Source organism: Lactuca virosa, chromosome 8, assembly GCF_052849685.1.
Source record: "Lactuca virosa cultivar CGN04683 chromosome 8, Lactuca_virosa_CGN04683_v6, whole genome shotgun sequence".
Lineage (NCBI taxonomy): Eukaryota > Viridiplantae > Streptophyta > Magnoliopsida > Asterales > Asteraceae > Lactuca > Lactuca virosa.
In genome coordinates this window covers 137,073,907-137,100,191 of record NC_136433.1, presented here as the reverse complement: position 1 = coordinate 137,100,191, position 26,285 = coordinate 137,073,907, and the positions used below count along the sequence as shown (strand labels likewise).

Here is a 26,285-nt window from a genome sequence, read left to right as displayed (position 1 = left end):
AACCCACTCCTCGGACCGTAAACTCCGGTCTTATCCATTCGGTGTGGAAACCAATGAAGGTGTCCCATCAGTTTTGACCTTATATAGGGGTTGAACCGTGAACTCCCCCTCGCTTCTTCAATTCCAGCCGAAAACTCACCCTCTCACATTCAAGAACACCAACCGAAACCCTCATTCTCTCTAAACTATCATCCTTCTTCCTTTGAATATTGCTTAGGGTCTTCAAGTGTTCTTCATTCATCAAGATCATTGGGTCGTAAACCCTTGAATCTCTTTCATTCCTTCAAGAACACTCAACCGCAAACTCAAGAACACCAAGATCTTCTTGGGCCGTGAACTCCCAGGCTAGCCGTAAACTCCTAGCAGCCTTCCATTTTGTTTCTAACACTCTTATTTGTAAGTTAAACTTACAAATTAGTCCAATTCCTTGTCATTCTTATGTTTATATACACTAATTGTATACATATATATATTACATAAAATGCTAATTAGGACTCAGTTTTGCTACGGGACTTCACTCGTGGAAATAACATCCTATATCGAACCTTCAAACGAATCACTCACATAAGGTGAGTTCATACCCCTGCAATTTACCTTTTTTAATGTTTTTAAGGAGAGAATACAAGTAGAACACAATAAAATTGTGTTAACTCTTACATATGAAAACAAACAAACAAAGAATTTCTTATACTTACAAATATTGTCAAAAATCATTTTCAAACTCTTTTAAACTATTTTAGATCGTTGTTTATTATCAAAATCGTATTCATTTATATATTTATGTATAAGTATGCTTTAACGGACTTAGGACTATTGCTAATACTGTAACTCCTGTTCCTTGTTTGGTTGTGGTCTTAGGGTAGGATCATAAGTCTGAATGTCGGCTAAATCATAATTATACATGCTAAATATATACATGAATATTAAATCTCATTTTCAAGAACATACTTAAATCACTTGTATAAGGTGAACAAATGAGCCTTTCTTCAAATCATTTACAGTACAGACAAACATACTAGTAAACTATAATAGGTATAGTTTAGGGAATCAATTCATACTATTTTGTAGATCAAAGAAACATTACATGAAACAACTTACAAACATGTTAAGACACAACAATTTTCATAACAAAACAAAAACATACTTATAATTTATAACAAATATAGTTAAGGGACAAACAAAACTATTTTCACAAGGTTAAGTTATAAACAAAAAGGATTCTCAGTTATTACTCGTAATACGTTGAAACAATTTGTGAGTCATTTTTATGTACTTATCTAAGTATGGGTAAAAGTCTTGAGCTTATAAATATAGTCTCTTGTAGGGAGAGCGATGACAATTGTGTATAGATCTATGTTGGGACTGACAATCCTACATCCCGACTGTTAGCTACAGTCAGGTCGGCAGGCATGGGATGACAAATGTTGTTAACAGTTTTGACGCCTGAAAACCGTTGTTATCAGGCAGACAGGGTTAGTATGGTTATAAGAACTCACAGGGAGAAAATCCCGACCTATTACGAGTAATATATATTCAAATAACTTCATTTGATTAGTAATCTTACAATCGGTTTACAAAACCAACTTACTTCGGTGGTGTTACTTTAAACAATACAACTGCAAGTTATTAGTTTCCATTATATGCATACAGAAAAGTTCATACATGAACAAACATACTATTTTTCTAGTAAATATAGTCTACTTTTATGGAAAATTTACATCATACTAGTTCAGAGTACAAACATACATTTACACTGTTACAGAGAACAAAACATACAAACATTTGGGTCTTAGGGTTGAAGACTACTATTCATTTATTATAGAAAATATGAGATTTTCTGGAGAACACAAACTAACACTTTCATAGAACAAATACAAACATTAAATACTAAATACTTATGAACTCACCAACTTAAATGTTGATACTCTCATTCAAAATAACTTGTATTCTCAGGGAACCACTAGACAGGTACGCTAGCACAGGTTTCGAGAGGACGGAGCATGTTCAAGACTCGTCTTTTATTTTGCTATACTTTTAGTGTCATACAAATATACAATGAACACACATGTATTAACTATATTATTAATGCAATGGATGTTGTTGCTTGTTTTACTATTTTACATTTGTTGTGATATTGAGCATGACGTCCTCCGCCCCCGGACGTTTCAGCTGTTCTGGTTTGGGGGTGTGACATCATGTTTCACATGGGTAAAAGTAGGAGAATTTGATTATACATGTTTAGATATAATGGTGGAAGAATACGTGTGATAATATCAAAATTGGACAAAAATCCAAATTATGTTACTATATTATGAATTTAATGAACAAAAATTGTCTTGGATGGATGACCCGTAGAGACAGTTTAGTGCATGATTACTAATTTGAAACTTTCTATTAGAATTGTGTGTATCATGTAAAAGCCTATAATACATAACAATATAAACCTTGACTTGGTATGTAGTCACATTAGTTAAAATGTGAACGAGTGAATTAAATATGTGATACCACTTGGAAATGGATATGAATAGCAGGTGTTTGTATACAACACTAGTAGTTTACCTAATACAATATGATTTAAAGGAGAAAAATAAAGTAGTAGCAAAAACAATGATGTCATTGGAGTTGGGAAACGTGTGTTATAACAATATAAAGTTAACATCAGTTCATACTCGGTCAGATAGACCCCGAGGCATGAACCAACTCGGAACGAGTAAGAGGGAAAACAAGGAAATCAACAAACTGAAGGTTATCGGGACAAGGCATTGTTTTGTAATTACTTGTCAATAAAGTTGTTTGGGTGTTGGAATATTATTGCATGTTGAATCTTATTGCTTTTCAGACTCAGTTCATAAAGTCGACGAAAACTACTCTCATCGTTGCCATATAAAGAAATCAATTAATGGCATTTGTATGTTCAAAATAAACATGAAAATTTGGTTGCTAATGATTGTTGAACACGAGTTAGATAGTGATTTTGGTTATAAAGTTGAAGATATTTGAAAATCTTGAAAATATAACGTGATAATCAATCGATGATATTGCTATGTATATGTTGCCATAACCACCTTTTGCTGAAAGTAAGATGTGATTTTTAATGTATGTTAGTAAAATGATAAGTACCCGACCAGTGTTTTCGGAAAAATTATCGAATACCCAAAAATATGACATATGTTAGTAAAATGAGAAATTATATGAAGGTACTTAATAAAACATTTAAGTTTGATAAATGATAAATTAGATAATTCTAAAATGCAAAAATATTGAATACATTTGTATAATAACGACATTAAAACCTAATATTTAGAATAAATCTAAAATACAAAAATATTAAATCCTAAGATATTGAACAAACATGGAATGCAAAAACATTAAATAGGCATGTAGTTTTTTCGATGTAAATGAAAGGTGAGATCTTTGTCGAAGGTATGGAAAAAGACGATGGAACAACATCGGAAAAGATGAAGGGACACAATTTATATTCCTCACAAACTCAGACGTTGGAGCAACAACGAATAAGATACAAAACAATGAGCAACCCTAGCGAATATGAAGGGCTTCTCTTCGTCAAGATTCAAAGTGAAAAAAAGGCAGGCGTCTTTAAGTTTTTGATTGATAACAACAAGTCGGTTGTAAAATAAAACATACAACGCAACGATAGAAGAAAATAACTAAGGTGATGATTGATGAGTTTTAAATCAGAACAACCAAACAACGATATGAAACAACTGAGACGGTTGTGGAAGGAAACAATTAAAGTGATGGCAGTAGAGGGAAAGAATTATGACAATGGTTGAGGTTGTTTAAAGTTTAGATAAAATAAATTGGACAATTGGACAATTTGGATTTAACTACATAGTTTGAATATTTTCATTTGGTTTTGTAACATCTTTGATTTATTAATTTGGATTTGGATTAAGAACCAATTATCTAAAAATTGAATAACTTTTAATTTAGTTAATTATATTTATTTGAACTAAGATACTTTATCCAATTGTTGTTCGTTAGACATTTTAATTATATTGAAATTTTTAGCCTTAATAAAAAATCTTTAATAATAATAATAATAATAATAACAATAATAATAATATTTTAGAATATCTTTTTAAATATTATATTAGATTACGATAAAATTTTATTATAAATAATTATTTGACAACTTAAACTTTTTATTATGCAGGTTTATTATTATATATTAAGATGTAAATATATCGAATAACTTATGAATGTAAACGACGATGTCTAATTTAAAGTTATATTATTTAAATGCCTTAACTTTTGAAAATCGAATAAGAAAATTTGATACATCAATTTATATTTTGGTTCGTTTGGATCGGGTTTTTGCAACATCTTTTTTTTTCTAGAAATCTTTAGTAAAATTAAAGTTTTGAAAATATATGCGTAAAAAAATCTTATTTAATCAACAAATAAATAATTAAACTTTAATAATATGAATAATTGAAGTATGGTTTAAATGATAAATAGAAAAAAATTGAATGTTAAAATTATAACAGTTTAATATAAGTTTTATGATTAAAAGCGTTAAATTAAAAAGAAAGTATGTTTAACCAAATGTTTGACTCGCTTGAACAATAAAAAATCATATTAAATGAAATTAAACAATAAAAATCATATTATGAGTGAGGAAGGATTAAATGTGGAAAAACCCTAAATTAATGTAACATACATATTAAATAGGTTTGTTTTGGAAAAACAACATGAAACTTGAGGGTAAGCTTAAAAAACCTGGACAAATAAGATGCAATAACCCATTCATTTCTCCATATGAAAAGTTTAAAGGCGGTGAAGCTTATCTATAAAGATTTTGGAAGAAGTATTTCAACTATAGTTGAATTTAATTAAGGAATTAACATTTGAAGCGACCTAAGGCTTGAAATGTATAACTTTTCACTAATCAACTCTAATTCACATTCAATATGTAAAATATATCCCAATGATCAAGATTTAATCATCTCTAATCCACGTTTATAGTCTAAAACCTCATCAAACCGTAAAACGAAAAATAAAGTGGAAATTAGCCGATGAAGTCTAAATGAAAGTTATAGTACTCTTCGATAGCTACACGTGGATATAAACTATCGAAAATAGAGTCTTTATGCGAAAGTTATGATTTAAGAACAATATTAAATTTGGACAGCCCAAATGACGACACGTGGCGAGATACGGTTGAACCCTTTCTCCCTAAGTCTTGCAAGCAGACGGCGACACGTGGCTTAAGGAGAGGTTGCCACGTCACCAGGCGCGACACGCACCTCATGCATTGCTATATATAGAAGCGGTTTTCTTGTTCATTTGTTGTTAAATTCCTTCCTTTCTCTCTTAAATTTTCCCGAGGCCGCGAGGCCCATTCTTGGTATCTCTTAGGTGTTAGTAGCGAAGCTTTGGAGGGCCAGAGAGCCCCGAGAAATGGAGGTATCGACTTCGAAGTTCTGCCAGCGTAATGTTCACTTTTCCGTCAGACAACCTGTAAGTTGAGTTATACTTACCGTGCTTTAAGTATAACTTATATTTATGTTTATAATTGTTATTATGAACTTATAAATAAGATCTATCAGTAATACCAGTCGTTATACTGGCCGATCTACTTACAGGAATGATGACAAGGCTAGATCAGTGAGGTGTTTCAAGTGGATTTCCAAACAATATATCTTTATATATCAAACGAATCCTACCTCCGATACGATCTTACCTGGTTGTTTCTTATCAACTATACGTCAGTGGTTCATTTAGAATTATTAATAAATATGATAAAAACTTTATAACGATTAAACTTTATAAATACAAACAAATTCTAAATGCTTAGTAATATTTATGTTTAGGTCGTTTTAAAAGAGAATATGAAATGTCAGTCACATAGATACAAAGTATTTAGACAATTAAATGCTATATGCGCCTATTATCTATGTTCTTGATATATGTGCTAGATGCAATAACCTGATACGATTTACTTGTATATTTATTTTTATCATATTTAAATCGTGTTGGGTAGTGAAGGGTTATGGTAAAATAAAATAATGGTAATAGTCCATGCATAGTATTATCATACAATTGGGACCAGTCATCTATGAAAGTATAGATGACGACCACTGACTATTCTAGACAGTCTGGTGGAACACTAGCAGAATCCACGAAACATCATTGTCTACTCATTACTTGTAGTGGTCCTTTAGGGTAGGTCCCTTGAGATCATTTATATTGAGATCAGGGAGTGAGAATAGTGAGAATGGATAATTGGGTTATTTGTTGGGTGAATATTTAAAAGATTATAATTATATTATTGTGGGTTGAAAACCCTATGTGCTCACTAGGCTCCCAAGCTTGACTTACTCAGTTTATTTGCATCACTGGTTACAGGGTTATGCTACTGAAACTTGATTATGATGCCGAGTGATTAAGAGACAACATGCATTAGTGTTCATGACCATACTTGATTATGATGCCGAGTGATTAAGAGACAACATGCATTAGTGTTCATGACCATTGGGTCTTTACACTGTAACAAAGTTGTGTATTGATTATGGCATCATTAGAGTTTTTTGTATTTGAAATAACATATTTACTCAAAGACAATTTTTATAAAACGAAATAGTGTCCGCACAATATTTTATTATACTGGGATCTTCTGAAAACAAAAATACTATGATTTTAAAGCGTAAAGAAGAGTTTTTTTTGGTTATGGAAAAATAGAGGATGTCACAGTTGGTATCAGAACATTAGTTTAAGTGAACTAAGAATTATGAGGATTTCTTAGAGCTTAAGTGATGATACTGAGATGAGTCTAATATGTTTTAGGTTAAACAAAAATTGTTTAGATGGATGACTCATGGATACAAAGTTCAGTGCGTGATTACTAATTTGAAACTTTATATTAAAGTTGTGTATCATGCAAAAGCTTACAATACATAAGAGTATAAACCTTGACTTGGTATGTAGTCGCATTCGTTAAAATGTGAACGAGTGAATTAAATACATGATACCACTTGGAAATGGATATGAATACTAGGTGTCTGTATACAACATTAGTAGTTTACCTAATACAATATGTTTTCAATGAAAAAAATAAAGTAATAGCAAAAACAATCATGTCATTTGGAGCTGGGAAACGTACGTCATAACAATATAAAGTTTACATAAGTTCTTACTCGGTCAAATAGACCCCGATGCATGAACCAACTCGGACTGAGTAAGAGGGAAAACAAGGAAATCAACAAACCGAAGGTTACCGGGACAAAGAATCGTTTTGTAATCAACTGTCAATAAAGTTGTTTGGGTGTTGGAATATTATTGCATGTTGATTCTTATTGTTTTTTAGACTATATTCACAAAGTCGATGCAAACTACTCTCACAATTGCCCATATAAATAAACCAATTAATGGTATTTGTATGTTCAAAATAAGCATGAAAATGGGTGGTTAATGATTGTTAGACATTATTCTAAAATAAACTTCAAATGCGGTCTTGAACATGAGTTAGATTTTTTTTTGAATAAAAAATATAATATAATCATAAACCACTTCTAAATCCACATATGTCTAAGGATGGAAGAGAACACTTGATACTGTTGGACTAGAAACCCTTTGGTGAACATGAGTTAGATACTGATTTTTTTCTTCCTAAAGTGGAAGATAATTTAAAATCTTGAAGATATAACAAAATAATCAACTGATGTTACTGCTATGCATATGTTTCCCTAACCACCTATTGTTGAAAGTAAGATGCGATTTGGAACACATGTTAGTAAAATGATAAGTACACGATAAGTTTTTTCAGAAAAATTATCCAATACCCGGAAATATAACATATGTTAGTAAACTGATAAATTATAAGATGATACTTAATAAAACATTTAAGTTTGATAAATGATAATTTAGATAGTTTTGAAAAGCAAAAATATTGAATACATTTATATAATAACGACATTAAAACCAAATATTAAGAATAAGTCTGAAATAGCAAAAAATTAAATCCTAAGATCTTGAATAAACATGAAATACAAAAAACATTAAATATATATCCAAATTTTTTTGATGTAAGTGGAAGGTGATATATTTTTCAGAGATATAAAAAAGACGGTGGAAACAACATCGAAGAAGATGAAGGGACATAGTTTATATTCTTCACAAACACGGACATTGGAGCAACAACAAATAAGATACGTAACAATGAGCAACCCTAAAAAATATGAAAGACTTCTATTCGTCAAAATCTAGTGCAAAAACAAAGGCACATGTCTTTAAGTTTTAGTTCGGTAACAACAAGTTGGTTATGGAATAAACATACAAGACAATGATGGAAGAAAACAATTAATGTGACGATTGATAAGTTTCAAATTGGAATAATCACGCAACGGTATGAAACAACTAAGGCGGTTATGGAAGGAAGTAGTTAAGGTGGTGGCGACAGAAAGAAAGAATGATGATGGCGGCTATAGGTGTTCATTGTTTAGATAAAACTAAATTGTCAAATTGAACAATTTGAATTTAGCTATATAGCTTGGGTATTCTCATTTGGTTTTGTAACATGTCTCATTTATTAATTTGGATTTAAATTTGTTGTGATTAATAAATTAAAAACCAGTTTTCTAAGAATTTAATAACTTTTAATTTAGTTAATTATATTTTATTTGAACTAATATACTTTATTAAGTTTTTTGTTCATTAGACTTTTTAATTATATTGAAATTTTTGTCCCTCATATTTAATAACAATATTTCAAATGTTTTTTATAAATATTATATTAAATTATGAAAAAATTCTTTTATAAATAATTATTTGACAACTTAATTATTTCTTTATATTTTTATTAGTGTATATTGAGATGTAAACCCGATAACTTAACCATTCTAAGTCAAAGTTATATTATTAAATGTCTTAATTTTTAAAAACCGAATAATAAAAATTGATATATCGATTTATAATTTGGTTGGTTCGGATCGGATTTATATAACAATTGGAGATGATATTTGATAAAAGTTTTTATAAAATAAAAATTGGTGGAAAGATGATGTCACAAAAGTAAATCTTTTTTTGAGTTTAAACATCGGAGATGCCTTAATTACTATATATACACCTCCCGTTTTGATGAGTTTTATGGTTGATAAAAAATATTGTTAGGTTAATATGATTCCCTAAAAGTTTATTATTTTCGATAGTTTATAATTATTTTTGTAGATAGAGGCAAAAGGGCGTTGCTTATGAAATATGGTCGATGAAACAAATTGTTCAGATTATACATCATTTATCACAAACAATTATCAACGCATTTACACTAGTATCCATACCTAATGGCTTCGTGTGTTTTCATTACTATTAAGGGCGAGGATTTGGCCCCCATCATTCATTTTTTAAACTTTCTTAACTTTTTTTTTTTTTTTTTTTTTTTTTATGAACAACAACCACTCCTATTCATTTTACAAGTATTGTGCGTCATTTTAAAACTATTAGCTACGACCGTCCTAGTGGTTGCGTTTGTTTTCTTTACCATCAAGGTCGATAGTCCAACATTAACATGTTTTTTTTTAACTTATTTGTATATCTTTTTTGTGTCTCGACTTTATTTCCAACAATCTTCTATGTACACGTCTTTGCATATCTTTTGTATGTCTATTTTTTTTCCAATGATATTTTTATCCCCTTAATTTTTGTATGTATTTATCTTTTTCCAACCCAACACCTTCTTTATTGATAGAGATTAAGGTGTTGTTTGTTTTTTCTGAGACAAAATGTCTGCAGTCTGCGGACCACATCTGTAGACCTCTGCAGTAGAAGAGGTGGACCAAACGTCTGCAGTCTGAAAAAAGAAGACTGTTTGTTTTTTTAACATCTACGGACTACTAAAATAAACTGAAATATAAATAAACTGTTTTTTTAAACTTCAAAATGATTTTTTAATATTTTTATGACTTTGTTATAAATAATTAACGAATCTAGATCAACTTTTATGTATTATTGTATAAAAAATAAAAATAAAAATGGTATGAATTAACGTATATATTTGATGAAAACCAACAACTTTGGTTGCAAAGTTATAACTAAACATTATAATTAGTGATCAAAGAATTTGATACATAAATGGATGGAAATAAACTTCGATTTTTTCAATTAAATCTATTAAAAACGTACCATAAATATTTTCTTGAGAAATTGACGATACTGTATTAAATAATGTTTTACAAAATTTGGCAACAAAATATAAGAATATATTATGATTTTTTTTTTCATATTTATATAAAAAACTTCAACGACTATTATTGTAATAAATCTTTATTTATAAATTTGTCAAAAATATCATGTTTGTATCGTCGAACGTTTTTTTTTAAGTTTTGTAATTTTTTTTTTCAAATTGTTTATCATTAATAAAGTTGGAAAAAATATAAATTAAAAAAAAAAACTTAAAAAAAATAAAGATATATATGTTTTTTTAGGCTAGAAGATGTCTGACGATGTTAGAAGACTCTGGTCCACATCTGCGCCAAGAAGAGGGCGCACAGACATTTTTAGGTCTGCAGTCTTCAAAAAAACAAACAGTCTGCGAAGGCTAATATCTGCGCGTGGTCTGTGCGGCGCAGACCAAAGAGGCCACGCAGATCTGCAGACAAAAAACAAACACTACCTAAATAGCGAAGCTTTATGTGAAAGTATTATGATAATAATTTATCTTTAGAATTTTAATATTGACACGGTCTTCTTTCTAGAAATGGATTCTTAATCTTAATTAGGCTGATTTGTTACTACTTTTAACATCCAAGACAATTTTGAAGACCGAATCAATTGCTCCTCATGGAATTAATACATTTCTACATCAACATCAATCTAATACTTCTATAAAAACTCATACTATACATATTAGTTGTTGTACTACCCTTGCATTAAGCCCTACTTTGTACATATTTGGCAAATCACAAATATCTATAAGGAAGTGAATAATCTTGATATATAAATTTTTAAAAAGAATTATGACACCAATCTCACTTTCATGTTTTTGTGATTATCTTTTTAAATGGAATGCCAAAGTATAGTTGGTCAAATGTTTGTTTGACGAAATAAGGTGCAACATATTGCACGTGTCACGTGAAACGCACCTTCCCATCTCCTCTATCGACAAACAGAACAGTTCCTCTTCTTCATAATTCTCCTTCTTCTTTCCTCCTTTCTCACGTTCTCATTCCAAGCTCAGAATCGTCTAGCGGCATCGAATCGTACTCATCAGAAACAATATAGGTTATGTCTATCAGATTCAAATTCAGAAGCTCTGTCAATTTCGATACAATCGAAATCGATGGTGGTAAACCCTACATATCGGTGGGAGAACTCAGATCTAAAATTCTGTGTCAGAAGAAGTTAAGCGGCATATGCCATAAAGACTTTGATCTCGTCTTCTTAGATGACCTCACTGGTCAAGGTTATTTTCTAATTCTATTAGTCTACCTGCTTTTAGTTTTCATATTCTTGAGCTACAAGTCCTCTTCTGCAAATTGTGTTGGCGTACAGGTGCAGCAGAATAGTGTGTTTTCATGTATCATCAATTGGTTTCGTTTTTTTTTTTTTTTTTTTTTTTGGTTTTTGATTCCGTGTTTTATTTTTGAGTTATTAGAGTACAATGACGATGAATTCAAGATTCCTAGTGGTTCGAGTGTTATCATAAAGAGGGTTCCAGCAGAACCGGTGCCTTTAGCTATGTAAGTTTTACGTTCTTTTATTGAATTGAATCTAACTCATAAAACCCTGTTAATATATCTTTTAGCTATATGATATCAATAAATCGTTTGATGAGTTTTTACAGTATGATTTCTTTGGTGTATGTGGGTGTGTGGGAGTATATGTAATTATGTATGAGTGATAAGCCTTTCACACTGTCTTCTATTTCATTAATTGATATGTACTGTTGATTAACTAATACTCTAAATCATCTTGTCTTTTCTTGTTATGAACTTGGCATCTGATATTCTGCTTTCTTCAGGTTAAGACATCATAAGCCTGAAGCAAGTGAGCTTAGTGAGGATATTCCGAAAGGTATATAACATTTTAAAGCAATACATTATAATTTTTTTGATGGGTCGCTCTAACTACATCAAAAATGCAGGTATCAATCACAATAAACCTGAAGATATAATTCTAGAGAAGAAGCCTGTACCTGTAGATGTCGAACACATAGAATTGGAAAAGTAAAGTTTGTGCCATATGATTTTTTTAGTTTCTGATAAACTAATTCCTTCAGCCTATCTAAACAATCTTTTTGTTTCCTTTTCAAAAATTTGACTTGACATGATAGAATGGCGAACACGAAGGGTATTGATTTGGAAAAAGTTGACTTGCCATCAGAACTAAGATGTCCTATTTGCAACACATATTTCAAGAATGCTGTGATGATACCATGCTGTCAGCATAGCTTCTGTAAAAAATGTAAGCCCTTAAGTTGTTAATGTTGATATTATTGCTGGAACTAATTCCATATATTTTTGACCTGTATTTTTGTGCTTGAACAGGCATCTGTGATGTACTTCCATTGAAGGCAAGGTGCCCTAAATGTTCTTCCACTAAGTATAGGGTAGAACACTTGCTACCAAATTTATCCCTCAGACATGCCATTGAGCATTTTCTTGAATCCCAGATTCTTGCCACTGCTCCAGAAAATGATTTGCAGAAATATGTCCCAGGTGAGACCTTCTGATATTACCTGGCCAAAAATAATAAAAAATAATTTCCTCTATAGCTTATATATGATTCTTTGAAATTTTATTTCAGATGGAGAATCTGGTATTCAAGGAAAGGAGGTTTCCACTAAAAGGAAATTGGATTTGCTTTATTCTGAGAAAGGACCAAATCAGAATATGGGAGAGTCTGTGTACGAGTCACTAAACAAGAAAAATGATTTCTTGAATTCAACTCCTTTGCTTAAAGTTAAGAATAGAGATGCTCATGAAGATTTGACACCTTCTGTGGACTCTGAAGGTGAAAACCAGCCTGTTATGCCTCAAGTTTGCTTGCCAAATGAAGGTGTTTCTCATTCCATATATGTTCACAATTTCAAAACACCGACTTTTTAAGTTATTACTAGTAACTCAACCCCATCTTTAACAAAATTTCCTGAAATGACTTACTTTGTCAGGTGGAGATCGAGGTTATGCAGTTAACAATAGAAACAACATCAACATGGTACTTATTTCAAAATCCATGATTTTTCATTTTACAATTAATAATCATACATACGATATGAATTATGAAATCTTACCTTGTTGAAATTAGGGAGGGCGAACTTGCTACATGTGTGGCTCTCCAACCCATTTCATAAGAGATTGCCCGATTGCTTCCAATGAACATCATATGTATCATAAAGGTAAATTCTTTTTTTCTTTAACATGTTGTTAAATTTTGTCAAGACTATCTTTTGATGATCTAGTTTTGTGAGTTTCATTTTCAGGAGATCATATGTTTCAAGGAGGTGTGTCAGGCTACCCGATGCCCTACTGGAACACTCCCACTCCCATGTTCCCTCCATTTAATCCTTACATGAATATGTATGGAAACCCTGGGATGCTCCCTTTTAGTCCTGTCACACCTTATGGAGTTCCACCTTATGTTGCATCTACATATGCCACCTTTCCTGTTCCTAGGTCAACTTTCTTATATAAACATTTTCATTGTTCTTACTTGTTACTTTTATTCATCATATTCAAGATCACTCTACAATTTCATGTACCTTATTTGGTTGCAGTGGAGTTACAAGAATGGGAGGTATGACACCTGTAGGACCCAGAGCTGAACATTCCACAAGACGCCCTGAGAATTTGGACTTTCAGAACAGTGATAACCGAATGAAATATGGCCATGAAAAGAGGTAACTTTTTAGCCATATAACATAAGTATTGGCCTATTGGGATCAAATATAACAATCAGAAGTAACAAGAGTTTTTTTTTTTTTTTTTTTTTTTTTTTTTTTTTTTTTTTAAATTATAGACAAAGGTCTTCCGATTATGAAGATGATGGAAATGGAATCCCAAAGCGTCATGAGTCTCACTCCCATGAGCTTTCTAGATCATCAGAATATAAATCTCAAAGAAACAGGGGAAAGGCTGTGAGCAATTCAGAAGAAAGCCATGGCAGAAAGTTGCAAAAAGATCATCACTATGACAAACATCAAGATCTAAACATCAAATCTAGTCATCATAAAAGATATGAAAAACGTTCTCATTCCACAAACGATGGTCGAGAACATGGATCATATCATACAGATAGATCAATTTCAGGGGTAGAATTAGAAGTAGAAGATGTGCATAGTGGTAACCATAGGTATGATGAAGTGAGGCATAAAAATGACAAAAGGCATCATCATCATCATCATCATAGTAGCAGGGATCAATCAGACAGTGATTGTAGCTGTAGGCGTCATTCAAGAAAAAGAAGGGATGTAAAAAGGAAGGACACATGGCAAATGGTCAATGATTCTTCAGATAATGACTATAATCATCATCAGAATAAGAGGAAAAAAGTGCACTAGAAGAACAAGTTGAAGGTAAATATGTATTTGAATTTGAAGCTGCAGAATGGGCCCACTTAGGCAATCTTACCCGGTACACTTCTATTTGCTTTTTTTTTTTGTTTGTATCAACCTGGTTTTGGTTAGCGGTTTATGATTTTATAATTTTATATTCATACAACAATAATATAAAGTATAAACAGTTGGTTGTGTCGACCAATGGACAGAAGAGACATACATATATAGGCTGATTTTTTAATCTTGTTTTGCTTTGATGCTACAGATTTAATAGTGTGGTGAGCTGTTGGACATTAAAGCCATCACTAGCTTTTTTAACTTTTGTTAACTAACGCTTTTGATGCTTTCACCACAAAAACAAAAAAAAAAAAAAAAAAAAACTTTAGACCCTTTTCATATTCTTGAGTATGAAGTGTGGATGAGCCACTTATGCATTGCTGGACAAACATTCTGAAGTGAAGACTTATTGGAGCCGATTGAGGTATGTTTTACATTATATGCATCTCTTAAAGCTTTCTTGGCCTATCCTCCTTTTTCTAAAATGGTTTTGGGTTATATTTGAAGGGTCAAATGTGTAAAATGTAGAAACTTAAAATTACCCATTTGACCTTATATGTCTATGAAGCACCAAAAGACCCCCTTTTGACCAGTATTAAAAATTACCCATTTGACCTGGCCATTGTGCCATCTCTGTTTTGGAACACTTCAAAATGGAGGTAAATCAACTTAGTTTATATTGTTAACAAATAGTTATTTCTATCATTTTATTTCATATTATCATGGGGCATAATGGTTGGGAGGTCTATATCTACTTTAATATTAACCTAGTTAAAATCAAGCTCAAAATTTTAATGGGGGGAAAAGTTCGCAACTTGAGTTCGCCCATGTGCATGCCTTCACACACACACACACACACACACACACACACACATATATATATATATATATATATGTGTGTGTGTGTGTGTGTGTGTGTGTGTGTGCACCGGATGTATTTGTCTGTATACATATATGTGCGGGTGTAGGCATATACATGTATGCTTATCTTTCACACAATGTTGTTTTTGGGTAGGGACCACATCAAATTTATTACTGGTTTATTAGATTAGGTTAAAATCGATGAATATTATTAATCATTTAAACAACAAAATGGTTATAGTTTGTGGCTATACAGTGACGTCAACTTAATATGAAAGTGATACTTAAGATTTTATCAACCAGAAATGACAACAGTTTTATTAACAATATTATAGAGATGTACACACATATTCATTTTGATTTATAAATTATGTTTTTGCAAAAGAAATAAAATAAAAATAACCATATTATCAACCTTGTAGAAAGAGTAATTTTGACCAACTTATCTGTAAATAAGTTGATTCTGATTTTTGTTATATTGTAAACGGTCAATGAAGTAAGATTAAATATTGAGTAAAAAAATTAACCGAAATAAAGAGGCATTGATGGATTTTCCCTCTCACAAATGTCATTTTTGATCTCAATTTCAAAGTTCTACAAATAGCTTGCAAATTAACCATGCCTATCGATTCTGAGTAGTTTTTAGCTAAGGCAACGGCAGATTACTTTGTGGGGCTCTTTTATTTGTTGTGAGATGTGAGGATTTTGATCATGCCATGTTTTATCTTGGAAATGAAATCATATTTTCTTTAATCTTGAAACGTTTTGGAGTATATGATGTTAGGAATAATGAAATGTTTTCTAGATTTGCCCTTGGGTACAAATTATTTGTGCTGCTTATTTGGAGGAGAGAAAGTTATGCTTAACATTAAGTTTAGGTTGTGTACAAAATTGGTGCTTCAAACGATATTATTTTGGCGGTTAGAAATATTGTTTCTTATAGAGTACAAGAAATAGTTTTTCTCTATACTATGGTGACTTTAGATTGTGTGTAAGAAACCCTTGAGTAGCGAGTAGGCTCTTTGATAGAAAAATAAGCATATTCATGAGTAGGAGGCTACATATGAATTTGGTGCTTCAAAAAAGCCTATGATGGTCTTCAAATCAAGGTATGATTATGGAGATAGAATGATTTCAGTTCAAGATTCTAAACTATATTCATATAGAAATAACGCAGAAAGCAATTTGGGGTTAATATGAGGATGGATAAGAGGGTTGCTAGGTAAGAGATGTCACGGGGAAAGGGTTGCTTTTTGCACAAAATAGAAAAAAAAATTTAAATCTTTACCACAAAAATTCACTTGAAAAACACTATTTATATGTGTGTTAAATTTCAACAACTAGATACAAATGCTTGGAATTTTAAGTTATAAGGGAAAACTCTTGCAACAAACAAGGAGTATAAACAATCAACTAAAACACACAAGGAATATAGTGATTCCACCTCACACCAAAAGTCTATACTACTTGGTAGAATCACATTGCATAAGTAGGAAATCACTTGCCATTTCGATACACGAATGAAAAAAAAAAAGATGAATCCCTTAAAGATAGGTTTAAAACTGTAATAGACATTTTAAGCTCATCGATCAAGTTGTAACTTGTAAGGTCGAAAACCTTATGCAAAAAGTAAAGGGCCTATAAGACCATCTCCCACACAACACTATTTAATATTTTTGCACCAAAATAGTGTGAAAAATGATGCAAATAATGTTCATCTTCGATCCTACACCATTTTAAAGTATATTCCTCGGTGTATCCAATTTTTTATAGATTGTCAAAATCATTTTTCAACTTATTTGATTTTTACATTCTTATTTATATCTTTTTTGTTCTATTAACTTTCTAAAATATATTATTACAAAACTTATAACCAAAAGCCGAAGGACCAATATAACATATCAAAATTGGTGTTGTACTATTATTTTATACCAAAATAGCGTAACATATCAAAATTGGTGTTATAGTATTATTTTATACCAAAATAGTGTGAAAAATAGAGTGAGGTAGAAAATGAAAATAGAGTGAAATTCAATCTTTGTAGTGGGGTTGGTTGGAGATGCCATAATAACCTTTTTTCCAAATGTCACAAACGTAAAATAAAATTTCTCACACATTTATTTTATAAAAAACCATTGTACCTTTGTAAACTTTTATCAAAGTTATTCTAATTGATTCTCACTTAATTTTGATCTAAAGAAAGAGAAGTGTTTTCATGTCTATTTCTATTGAGAGTAACTATTGGTTTGAATTATTCATGAGTACGTTGTTATTGTCATAAAGCACAAAAAATAAAATAATGCTCGCGTTTATTCTTTTTGATTATTTTTCCCTTTTCATCAAGTGGTATGCAAAAAGGAGAAAATGACTTGGAAGGTAACAAAGTATTAAAATTGTACAAAAAAAGAAAAATACTATATTATACCATTTAATATTTTTTTAATATATTTTACCATTAAATTTTTATTTACATATTTTACCATTAATCTTATATAATTTGTTTTTAAAAAAATAATGTTTCAAAAAATACATATTATTATATAGAACTGGGTTTGCCACCACCTGTTGCCACCGATATTATGAGGTTTTGAAGTAAGGTATCACCTTTGGTGATGATAATAAGCACAACTCTTTTTAGAGTGTGTCACACACATTTCTCTATTGAACCACAATGCATGAACTTGAGACATTTTATATGGGACGCCTAGCCCTCACCCCATGAGTCACCACCGAAATGTTGTTAACAACAATACTTGGAATCTTTTAAACAAAACGTAGGTATCCTTAACAATAATATTTTAGATTTTTTTTTGACAAACTTAATAAAATAGTAAGATGCATAATTTTTTTCATTTGTTTTTTGAATTTGGATAAAAAAATTCCTCTATATTTTATAAAGTCTAATATTTTTTGAAATTAAAATATGGACACTTCAAAAAGTTATTTTTATTTTTTACAAAGTCACTAGTATATTGACTAGAAGTATCACGCAAAATTTTAAGATTTTTGGAGATTTTTTTGGTTTAAAGGTGTAAATTATTATTATTATTTTTTGAAAATTTCATAATTATGTACATTTTATAAATAGTTAAAGAATTTGGACAAAAAATTTCTGCTATATTTTATAAAACTTATTATTTTTAAAATTAAAATATTGATACTTTCAAAAAGTTATTATTATTATTTACAAAGTCACTAGTATAGTGTAGTGAGTAGAAGTATCACGCAAAATTTTAAGATTTTTGGAGATTTTTTTTGGTTTTAAAAAAAGGTGTAAATTATTATTTTTATTATTATTGTTTTCTTGAAAATTTCATAATTATGTACATTTTATAAATAGTTAAATTTTAAAAAACTTTGGTTTTTTCAGACTTTTTTAAAGGAAAAAAATTATAGCCGAAAAACAAATGAGTGGAAAAAAAGGCTTTGACCAATAAGAATTTGACATGTGACAAAGAGTGGGGGAGAGGGCGCGTGTACATCGCTAAAAGCTGATTTTTTTCTTTTTTTTTTCTTCCCTTTTAAGCATCTAAATATTTAACTTTCGCCGAAAATTACCAAAATGTTATATCATCTCGTGGCATTTTGACAATAAATAAAATTAAATATTAACCATTTATTTTTTCAATCTTTGTGCAAAAAAACCCCTAAATTTAGTTTTCATTGTTAAATCTCTTATTTTCCTTATTATAACCAGACAAAATTGCAAAAATGGTCATGTTAAAAATAAAATATGTTGTTTAGTTCCAAAAATGTCTGGCGGTCTTTCAGTAGACAAATTTTGGATATTTTGTGCAGTTTTGGTCCATATCCTGTTAATTTTAACAGCTTGGGTGTTAATTTTTTTAAAATGATATTTTTACCTTCAACGACCATTTCTGACATTGTGTCTTTTTACCAAATTAAACGAACCAATTTTGCATCTTTTATTTTTTTTAAATTTTATTGAATTATTATATATTAATTCTTTTAACTAATTTTTTTAAATTTCTTTTTATTGGATTTTTCTTTATTAAAAAATATTATTTTATTGGTTTAGTAATTTTTTAATTTCTTTTTATTCGATTAATTCTTTTTATTGGATTATTATATAATAATAATAATTATTATTTTTAATATATAATATTTATATATTAATAGATATTACTTTGTTGGACTATTAATTTCTTTTAATTATTTTTCTACGTTTTTTATTGGATTATTATATATTAATAAATATTTTTTGTAATATGTATTATTTATAAATTAATAAATACTCCATTCGTCCCATATTTATTGTCCATTTTTGATTTTTTAAGTCTTTATTCTTCAACTTTTATCTTAAATATTTTTATTTGTGTTATAAATTACTTGATCAAACTTATAACAATGAAAAGACATTTAAAACATAATTTATCAATAAAATTTACATCAACTATTATATATCAAAAACAAAAATATTTAAGGTTAAAGTTAAAAAATAAAGACTTCATAAAGTTTAAAGTGAACTATAGATATGGTACGGAGGGAGTATTATTTTATTGGACTATTAATTTCTTTTAGTTTATTATTATTTTTTAATTTTATTTTTGTTGGATAAATTCTTTTAGTTAAATCTCACCCACCTACCCGTCCTACTTTATTTTAATATATTTGGAAGATAACCTATTTTAGACAACACCACCACCAACATTCGGTTCGACAATAGTGGGGTGGGTGAGATTTTTTAAAATAAATTAGGATGGTGGTCGTATTGTCCAAAATATGTTATATACCAAATATTTAAACAAATTACGAGAGACGGGGCGGGTGAGATTTTTGTTTATTGAAACTTATAAAGAAAACAATTAAAAGAAATTAAAAACAATTAAAAAAATAAAAAAATAAATAAAAAAATTAGTATCCAATAAATTAATATTTTTAATATATAAATATTACATATAAAATAATATTTGTTAATATATAATACTAATTAATCCATTAAAAATGAAATTTAAAAAGAAGTAACTAAAATAAATTAATAATCCAATAAAGTAATATTTATTAATATATAAATATTATATATTAAAAGTAATATTTATTAACATATAAATATTATATATTAAAAGTAAAATTTATTTATATATAATAATCAAATAAAAAAATTAATTAAAAGAAATTAATAATCCAATAAAATAATATTTATTAATATATAAATATTATATATTTAAAATAATATTTATTCATATATAATAATCTTATAAAAAAAATTAAAAAAAATAAGTAATTAAAGAAATTAATATATAATAATTCAATAAATTGCAAAAATTGTCTTTATAGTTTGTCAAAAAGACACAATTATAGAAGTGGTCACTTAGGGTAAAATTATTATTTCAAAAAAGTTAACAACCAAACCAAACTGTTAAAGTTAACGAGGTAGGGACCAAAGTTGCACAATGTATCCAAAATTGGACAGCTATAACCATTTTTTTTCAGTTTTGTGTTATAAGTATTACATAATTTACATAAAAAAGGATGTTGGCCCATGCATGTTCATGTTTTTTTATGGGTTGTAAAATTTCTATCATACTTTCAATAATTTTTTACGTTTGCTTATTTAAATGTAGACAAAACCTAATAAATGGTCATGTGGTTTTCTAAAATCGTGGATACAGTCCTTATGTTGAAAAGCCTCATGGATGGCCCATATGGTTTTAAATTTATATCATGGTTGGTTTGTCACCCACCTAAAAGATCTCTCTCTCTCTCTCTCTCATGAGAGAACCGTTGAACCCCAAGGAGGTGGTAGATTTGTTTGAATGAATCATGCTTACATGGAAATGCGTTCATCACTAGCTACAACCATTTGATATCCTAAAAAAATGGAGAGAAATTCATCGGGAGAAGAAGATGAAAATGCATGAACTAAGTGAATACTTGACCTTGGAACCTTTCAAGTTCATGATCCAGTGGAGATTTAGAATTGTTGTTCACCTCCTCTGTATGAAATTTGATAATGATCGTTTCCAAATCCCAAGATTGATCGGAATGCTCCAAACGACATACTAGAAATGCTTGTACACAACATTTTAACTATATATCGCTAAACCGATTCTATCGACGAATAATAACCATGACGAAAAAGCAAGCAACTTCAGATAGCTCAATTTTACCTGAAATTATACAATCAAAACAAAGTTATCTTGCAAAACCGTAGCTAAAAAATTCTCAAAATTTCAGAAACCAAAAACTCCATCACACGATCACACGTTACATACAATTCAAAGCATGTTTAACAAGTTCCTAATTTCTTTGTATTAACAATCTCTATAGAACGATTTCAAAAAACTAGATGAAAACTACTAGAAAAATATAAGAAAATGTATTTCGATTTGGGGGAAGAAAGGGACAGGGAAGAAAATTGGTGGGGGTGGTATTTATTTTATTTTACTTTTTCTTTTTAACTAATTTTAATTTAAAGAAAAAGATAAAAGAAATAAAAAGAGTATAAAAGTCTTTTTAGATGGATGAGGGACCAACTATGATATAAATTGAAAACCACAAAACCATTTATATGAGGTTTTTTAAACTTATAAACTATATCCTAAATTTTGAGAAACCACAATTAGCATTTATGAGGTTTTGTCTTAAATGTATATTATTGTTGATATTTTTTGTAATTGAATTAATATGAAATTTATAAATAATAATAAAAAAATATTTGAGCTAAAACCATATAATTTTGACTTATTAAAAAGCTAATCGTGTAACTTATAAGAATATTTTTTTCCGAGTCATATTTATGTGTTTTTCTATATCAAAACAAGAACATCTTAGGTTAAAAAATGTTTTACTTGTGCCTTATTTTTGTCCCCCTCCTCCGTATATAATTGTTTTGATCGAAACTTTATTTTGATATTTTTAAGGTATCGCCATCATGCTATATGTAGACTGTTTGACATCTGTAAATCACACCATATAGACGATAGCAAAAGGGTTACCCTTGTTTGTTGGGATGACAACAAAACAAGTTAAGCACTTCTGACAAACGTCAAACAAACTTTGGTGAAACTTACGGAATACAATTTCTTAAAAAGTTAAATAAAAAACTGAACACAATATTTAACGTGGTTCGGTCAAGATGATCTACATCCATAGGAGAGAGAGAGAGAGAGAGAGAGAGAGAGAGAGAGAGAGAGAGAGAGATGATTTTATTAAACTTCCAAGGATAATTATAATTACACAAAAATGTTACACCTCATTTGAGCCCTCAAAACAAAAGAATCTCTCTCGATTACTAACTGCTCTGAAGGATGTGCACTCATCCTCACAATGGTTGTTCTTTTGAAATTACTGTGTACAAGCACTCGCACACACTTGCACAAAGAATAATGAATGGGGATATGAGCCTATTTATAGGCAAGCATGGAAAACCCTAATTCTGATGGGCCAAGCCCATCAATAATTAGCCCATAAAGGGGATACCCTAATTTTCAACCAATCATAGAAGGCATGTAGACGCTTCTGGAATCTTCAACCTCATGAGCATCTTTCATGAGCATCATCTGTAAGCATCTTCCATAAGCATCATCCGCGAGCATCTTCCATGAGCATCACTCGTGAGCATCATCGCATGGGCATCTTCCATGAGCATCATCCGTGAGCATCTTCGATAAGCATCAACTGTGAGCATTATCACATGAGCATATTCCATGAGCATCCCTCGTGAGCATCATCACACGAGCATCATCCGTGAGCATATCACATGAGCATCTTCCATGAGCATCATCCGCGAGCATATTCCATGAGCATCACCCGTGAGCATCATCACATAAGCATCTTCCATGAGCATCTTCCAGGAGTAGCTCATCAAAGGATATCATGGCTCAACAAAGGAACACATGTGGCACACCTTCATCATGAAACATCACAAGATGCTCCATTCCCTTCTTAGGTGATCCATACCCTTTATTAGAAGATTCGTCATTTATCTGATGATTCATTCCCTTCTCAAATGGGCCATTCGTTTGTCACATGCTCCATGAACTCCAAGTGATCCATGTTGATTTCTGATGCTCCATTGCAACCTCAAGTGCTCACTTGTCATTCCTGATGCTCACTTGCACTCCAAGTGCTCCATGTGTTGGACAAGACTTCATACCCCAACAACCATGCGCATTAAAGTTCACTTTTTTGTTTGTTACATAATTTCCTTTTATGGTTTTCGTTTTTGTAAGTGCAAATGAGTTCTCCGCGACAATGCACAAGACGAGTTAAATACTAGTTTATATTTAGTTTTCTTATTTGACTGTAATTTGAACACACACACACACACATTTAGTGTTAATTTCTTGCATCAAATGGCCTCGATTTTTTTTTACAATGACAAATATTGTTACATTTTTTTTGTTAAAAACGATTTTATAAAAAAAATCAACCACAATCGAAAATATTAAAATAGTAAAATGATACTCAACTTCCTTTTTTGAACCCAAAATATGGGAAACAAACTCCTTATACAAATGGGGAGTGATTTGTACACAATATTTTTAGCCGAACACAAAAATTTATGCTTAAGAGGAATGTATTGTACTACTATAAAGCATAAATTGTTGTTTATGGCTAAAAAGCGTTGTGTACAAAATTAGCACCCTCGTTTGTGGTTAAAAAGTGTTGTGTACAAAATTATCACCTTATACAGATACGCCTATCCTCAAATGGAGTACCTAACAATGATGATGTAATAAAAATAGAAGTATGTAGGGTTTAAATAACAATTAAGGAGATCATATATAAACATGTCTTTCACCGTTTGGAAAAATAACCAACTCCCCAAGACAATTAAAAAGAACTCAATTGCAAATATTTATGCAACAAAAGTGAAATCATATACATCCATATCAATAATCTCGATAGTAAACCACTCACAAGCATGCATAATTAACATAAATGTACCAGTTGATATAAATAGTCAAACATGCACATGATCACTTTAGTGGGTAAACATACAAATTTTAGAGGAAATGAAGGATTCGAGGCCTGTCATGGAACATTACAATGAACTCATGCAAATTTCGGGACAATTTGAACAACACAAGATGAAAATGGACGAGTCCATTTCTGTTTCAAGTGTTATAGACAAATTACCCCCATCATGGAAGGATTTCAAGCACATTCTGAAACTACAAAAGGAAGAGTTGTCTCTTATACAACTTGGCAGTCACTTATGAATTGAATAGGGCCTCCGGGTTCAATAAAGTGGAAAAATTAAAGGAAAAAGATGTTCATGGATCTTCTGTTAGTATGGTAGAAGATGAAAAAAACCAAAAAAATAACAAATGAAAGAGAAAGAAGAAAGATGACCATCACAAAGGTTCCAATAAGAAACCAAAACTCGTGTGTTGGAATTGTAACGAACCATGTCACTTGAAACATGATTTTCGTTTGAGAAAGAACAAGAATGGTGCAAGCACATCAGGAGAATGATCTCAAGATCAAGGTCCACAACCACAACAAGGTCAGAATTTAATTTTTAGAACTACTTTTTTTATATATCATGTAACATTGATCCATAAAGCATATTATGTACAGTATGATGATCACACATGGTGGGTAGACTCGGGGGCGACGAGTCATGTATGTAAAGTTTGTCACTTGTTCAAGGATTATGAAGTAGTAGATGATGGATCGATGCTCTATATTATAATAAAGCTCCGTTTTTTTGTTGTGGTTCAGTGTGTCTAGTTTTTAGTTCTCGAAAAAGTCTTATTTTTAGAAATATTATACATGTTCGTAAGATTAGGAAGAACTTGGTATTAAGTAAGTGTGATTATAAACAAGTGTATGAATATGATAAGTGTATCTTATCAAAGTGTGATACATTTGTAGGATTTGGATATTTTACTAAAGTGTGATACATTTATATGACAATGTTGCAGAATCGATATATGGCTTGTTCTAGTATTAATGATTATTCTCTTTGGCATGCTCGCTTAGAACATGTACATTATAAACAAATGCTTGAAATGTCAAAAAATGGATAAATACCAACTTTTGACATAAACATAGAAAAGTACAAAACTTGTATGCCAATTAAGATTAATAGACATGATTTTCCAAATATAAAAATGAATTATGTTATGCGTCAATTAATACATAATGATCTATGTGATTTGCATGCAACTCCATCCGTAGGTAATAAGAAATACATTATTACATTTATAGATGATTATTCTTGTTTTTGTTATGTATACTTATTACACTCTAAGGATGAAGCCCTTGATAAATTTAAAATTTATAAAATTGAAGTTAAGTTGCAACAAAATTAATTAATTAAAAGGCTTTGCACTAGGAGAGGTGGTGAATATTATGATCCTACTTATTTTCAATCAGTAGGAATCATATAAGAAACTACAACTACATATACCCCTCAACAAAGTGGTATATCAGAAAGAATTTTGAAGGAAATAATGAATTATATGTTGTCATATTCAGGATTGAGTGATGGGTTCTGGGGAGAATCTATGTTAACAACCTACTATTTATTGAATAGGGTTCCCATAAAAAGGAATAAAATAGCTCTGTGCACTTTGGTTGAAAAAGAAACCAAACTTAGGCTATGTTAAAGTTTGGGGTTGTCGACCAGTTGTAAGAATGAATGAACCTAAAATGAAAACTTTGGGTGAAATAGGTATTATTTGTATCTTCATTGGTTATGCTGAGAATTCCAAGGCTTATAGGTTCTTTGTTGAACCTAATGGTTATGTTTTGGTTAACTCTGTCATAGAATCAAGAGATGCATTATTTGATAAAAATCGTTTTTCAACCGTACCTAGATCAAAGGATATGTTTCCTAGTTCTAGTGGAACTAATAAGGAAGTTGAAGTTATACCTAACT

At 30.3% G+C, this 26,285-nt stretch overlaps 1 protein-coding gene across 1 annotated transcript; it reads left to right on the top strand.

Moving 5' to 3' along the window:
- The first annotated feature begins 11,089 nt into the window (after positions 1-11,089).
- Positions 11,090-16,183, top strand: LOC145132346 (uncharacterized). The gene is made up of 12 exons (XM_079067100.1): positions 11,090-11,419; positions 11,612-11,696; positions 11,978-12,030; positions 12,101-12,182; positions 12,290-12,420; positions 12,504-12,674; positions 12,763-13,014; positions 13,127-13,173; positions 13,264-13,354; positions 13,439-13,631; positions 13,733-13,855; positions 13,975-16,183. The coding sequence occupies exons 1-12, from the start codon at positions 11,242-11,244 to the stop codon at positions 14,513-14,515; spliced, it is 1,947 nt and encodes a 648-aa protein (XP_078923226.1). The 5' UTR covers positions 11,090-11,241; the 3' UTR covers positions 14,516-16,183.
- Positions 16,184-26,285: the final 10,102 nt, after the last annotated feature.

Bases quoted from the DNA above. Each gene is read 5' to 3' on its own strand.
- LOC145132346 (XM_079067100.1), top strand. From the start codon at position 11,242: ATGTCTATCAGATTCAAATTCAGAAGCTCTGTCAATTTCGATACAATC. The intron at 12,675-12,762 runs GTGAGACCTTCT...ATTTTATTTCAG, and splicing joins TTTGCAGAAATATGTCCCAG to ATGGAGAATCTGGTATTCAA. The intron at 13,174-13,263 runs GTACTTATTTCA...TGTTGAAATTAG, and splicing joins ATAGAAACAACATCAACATG to GGAGGGCGAACTTGCTACAT.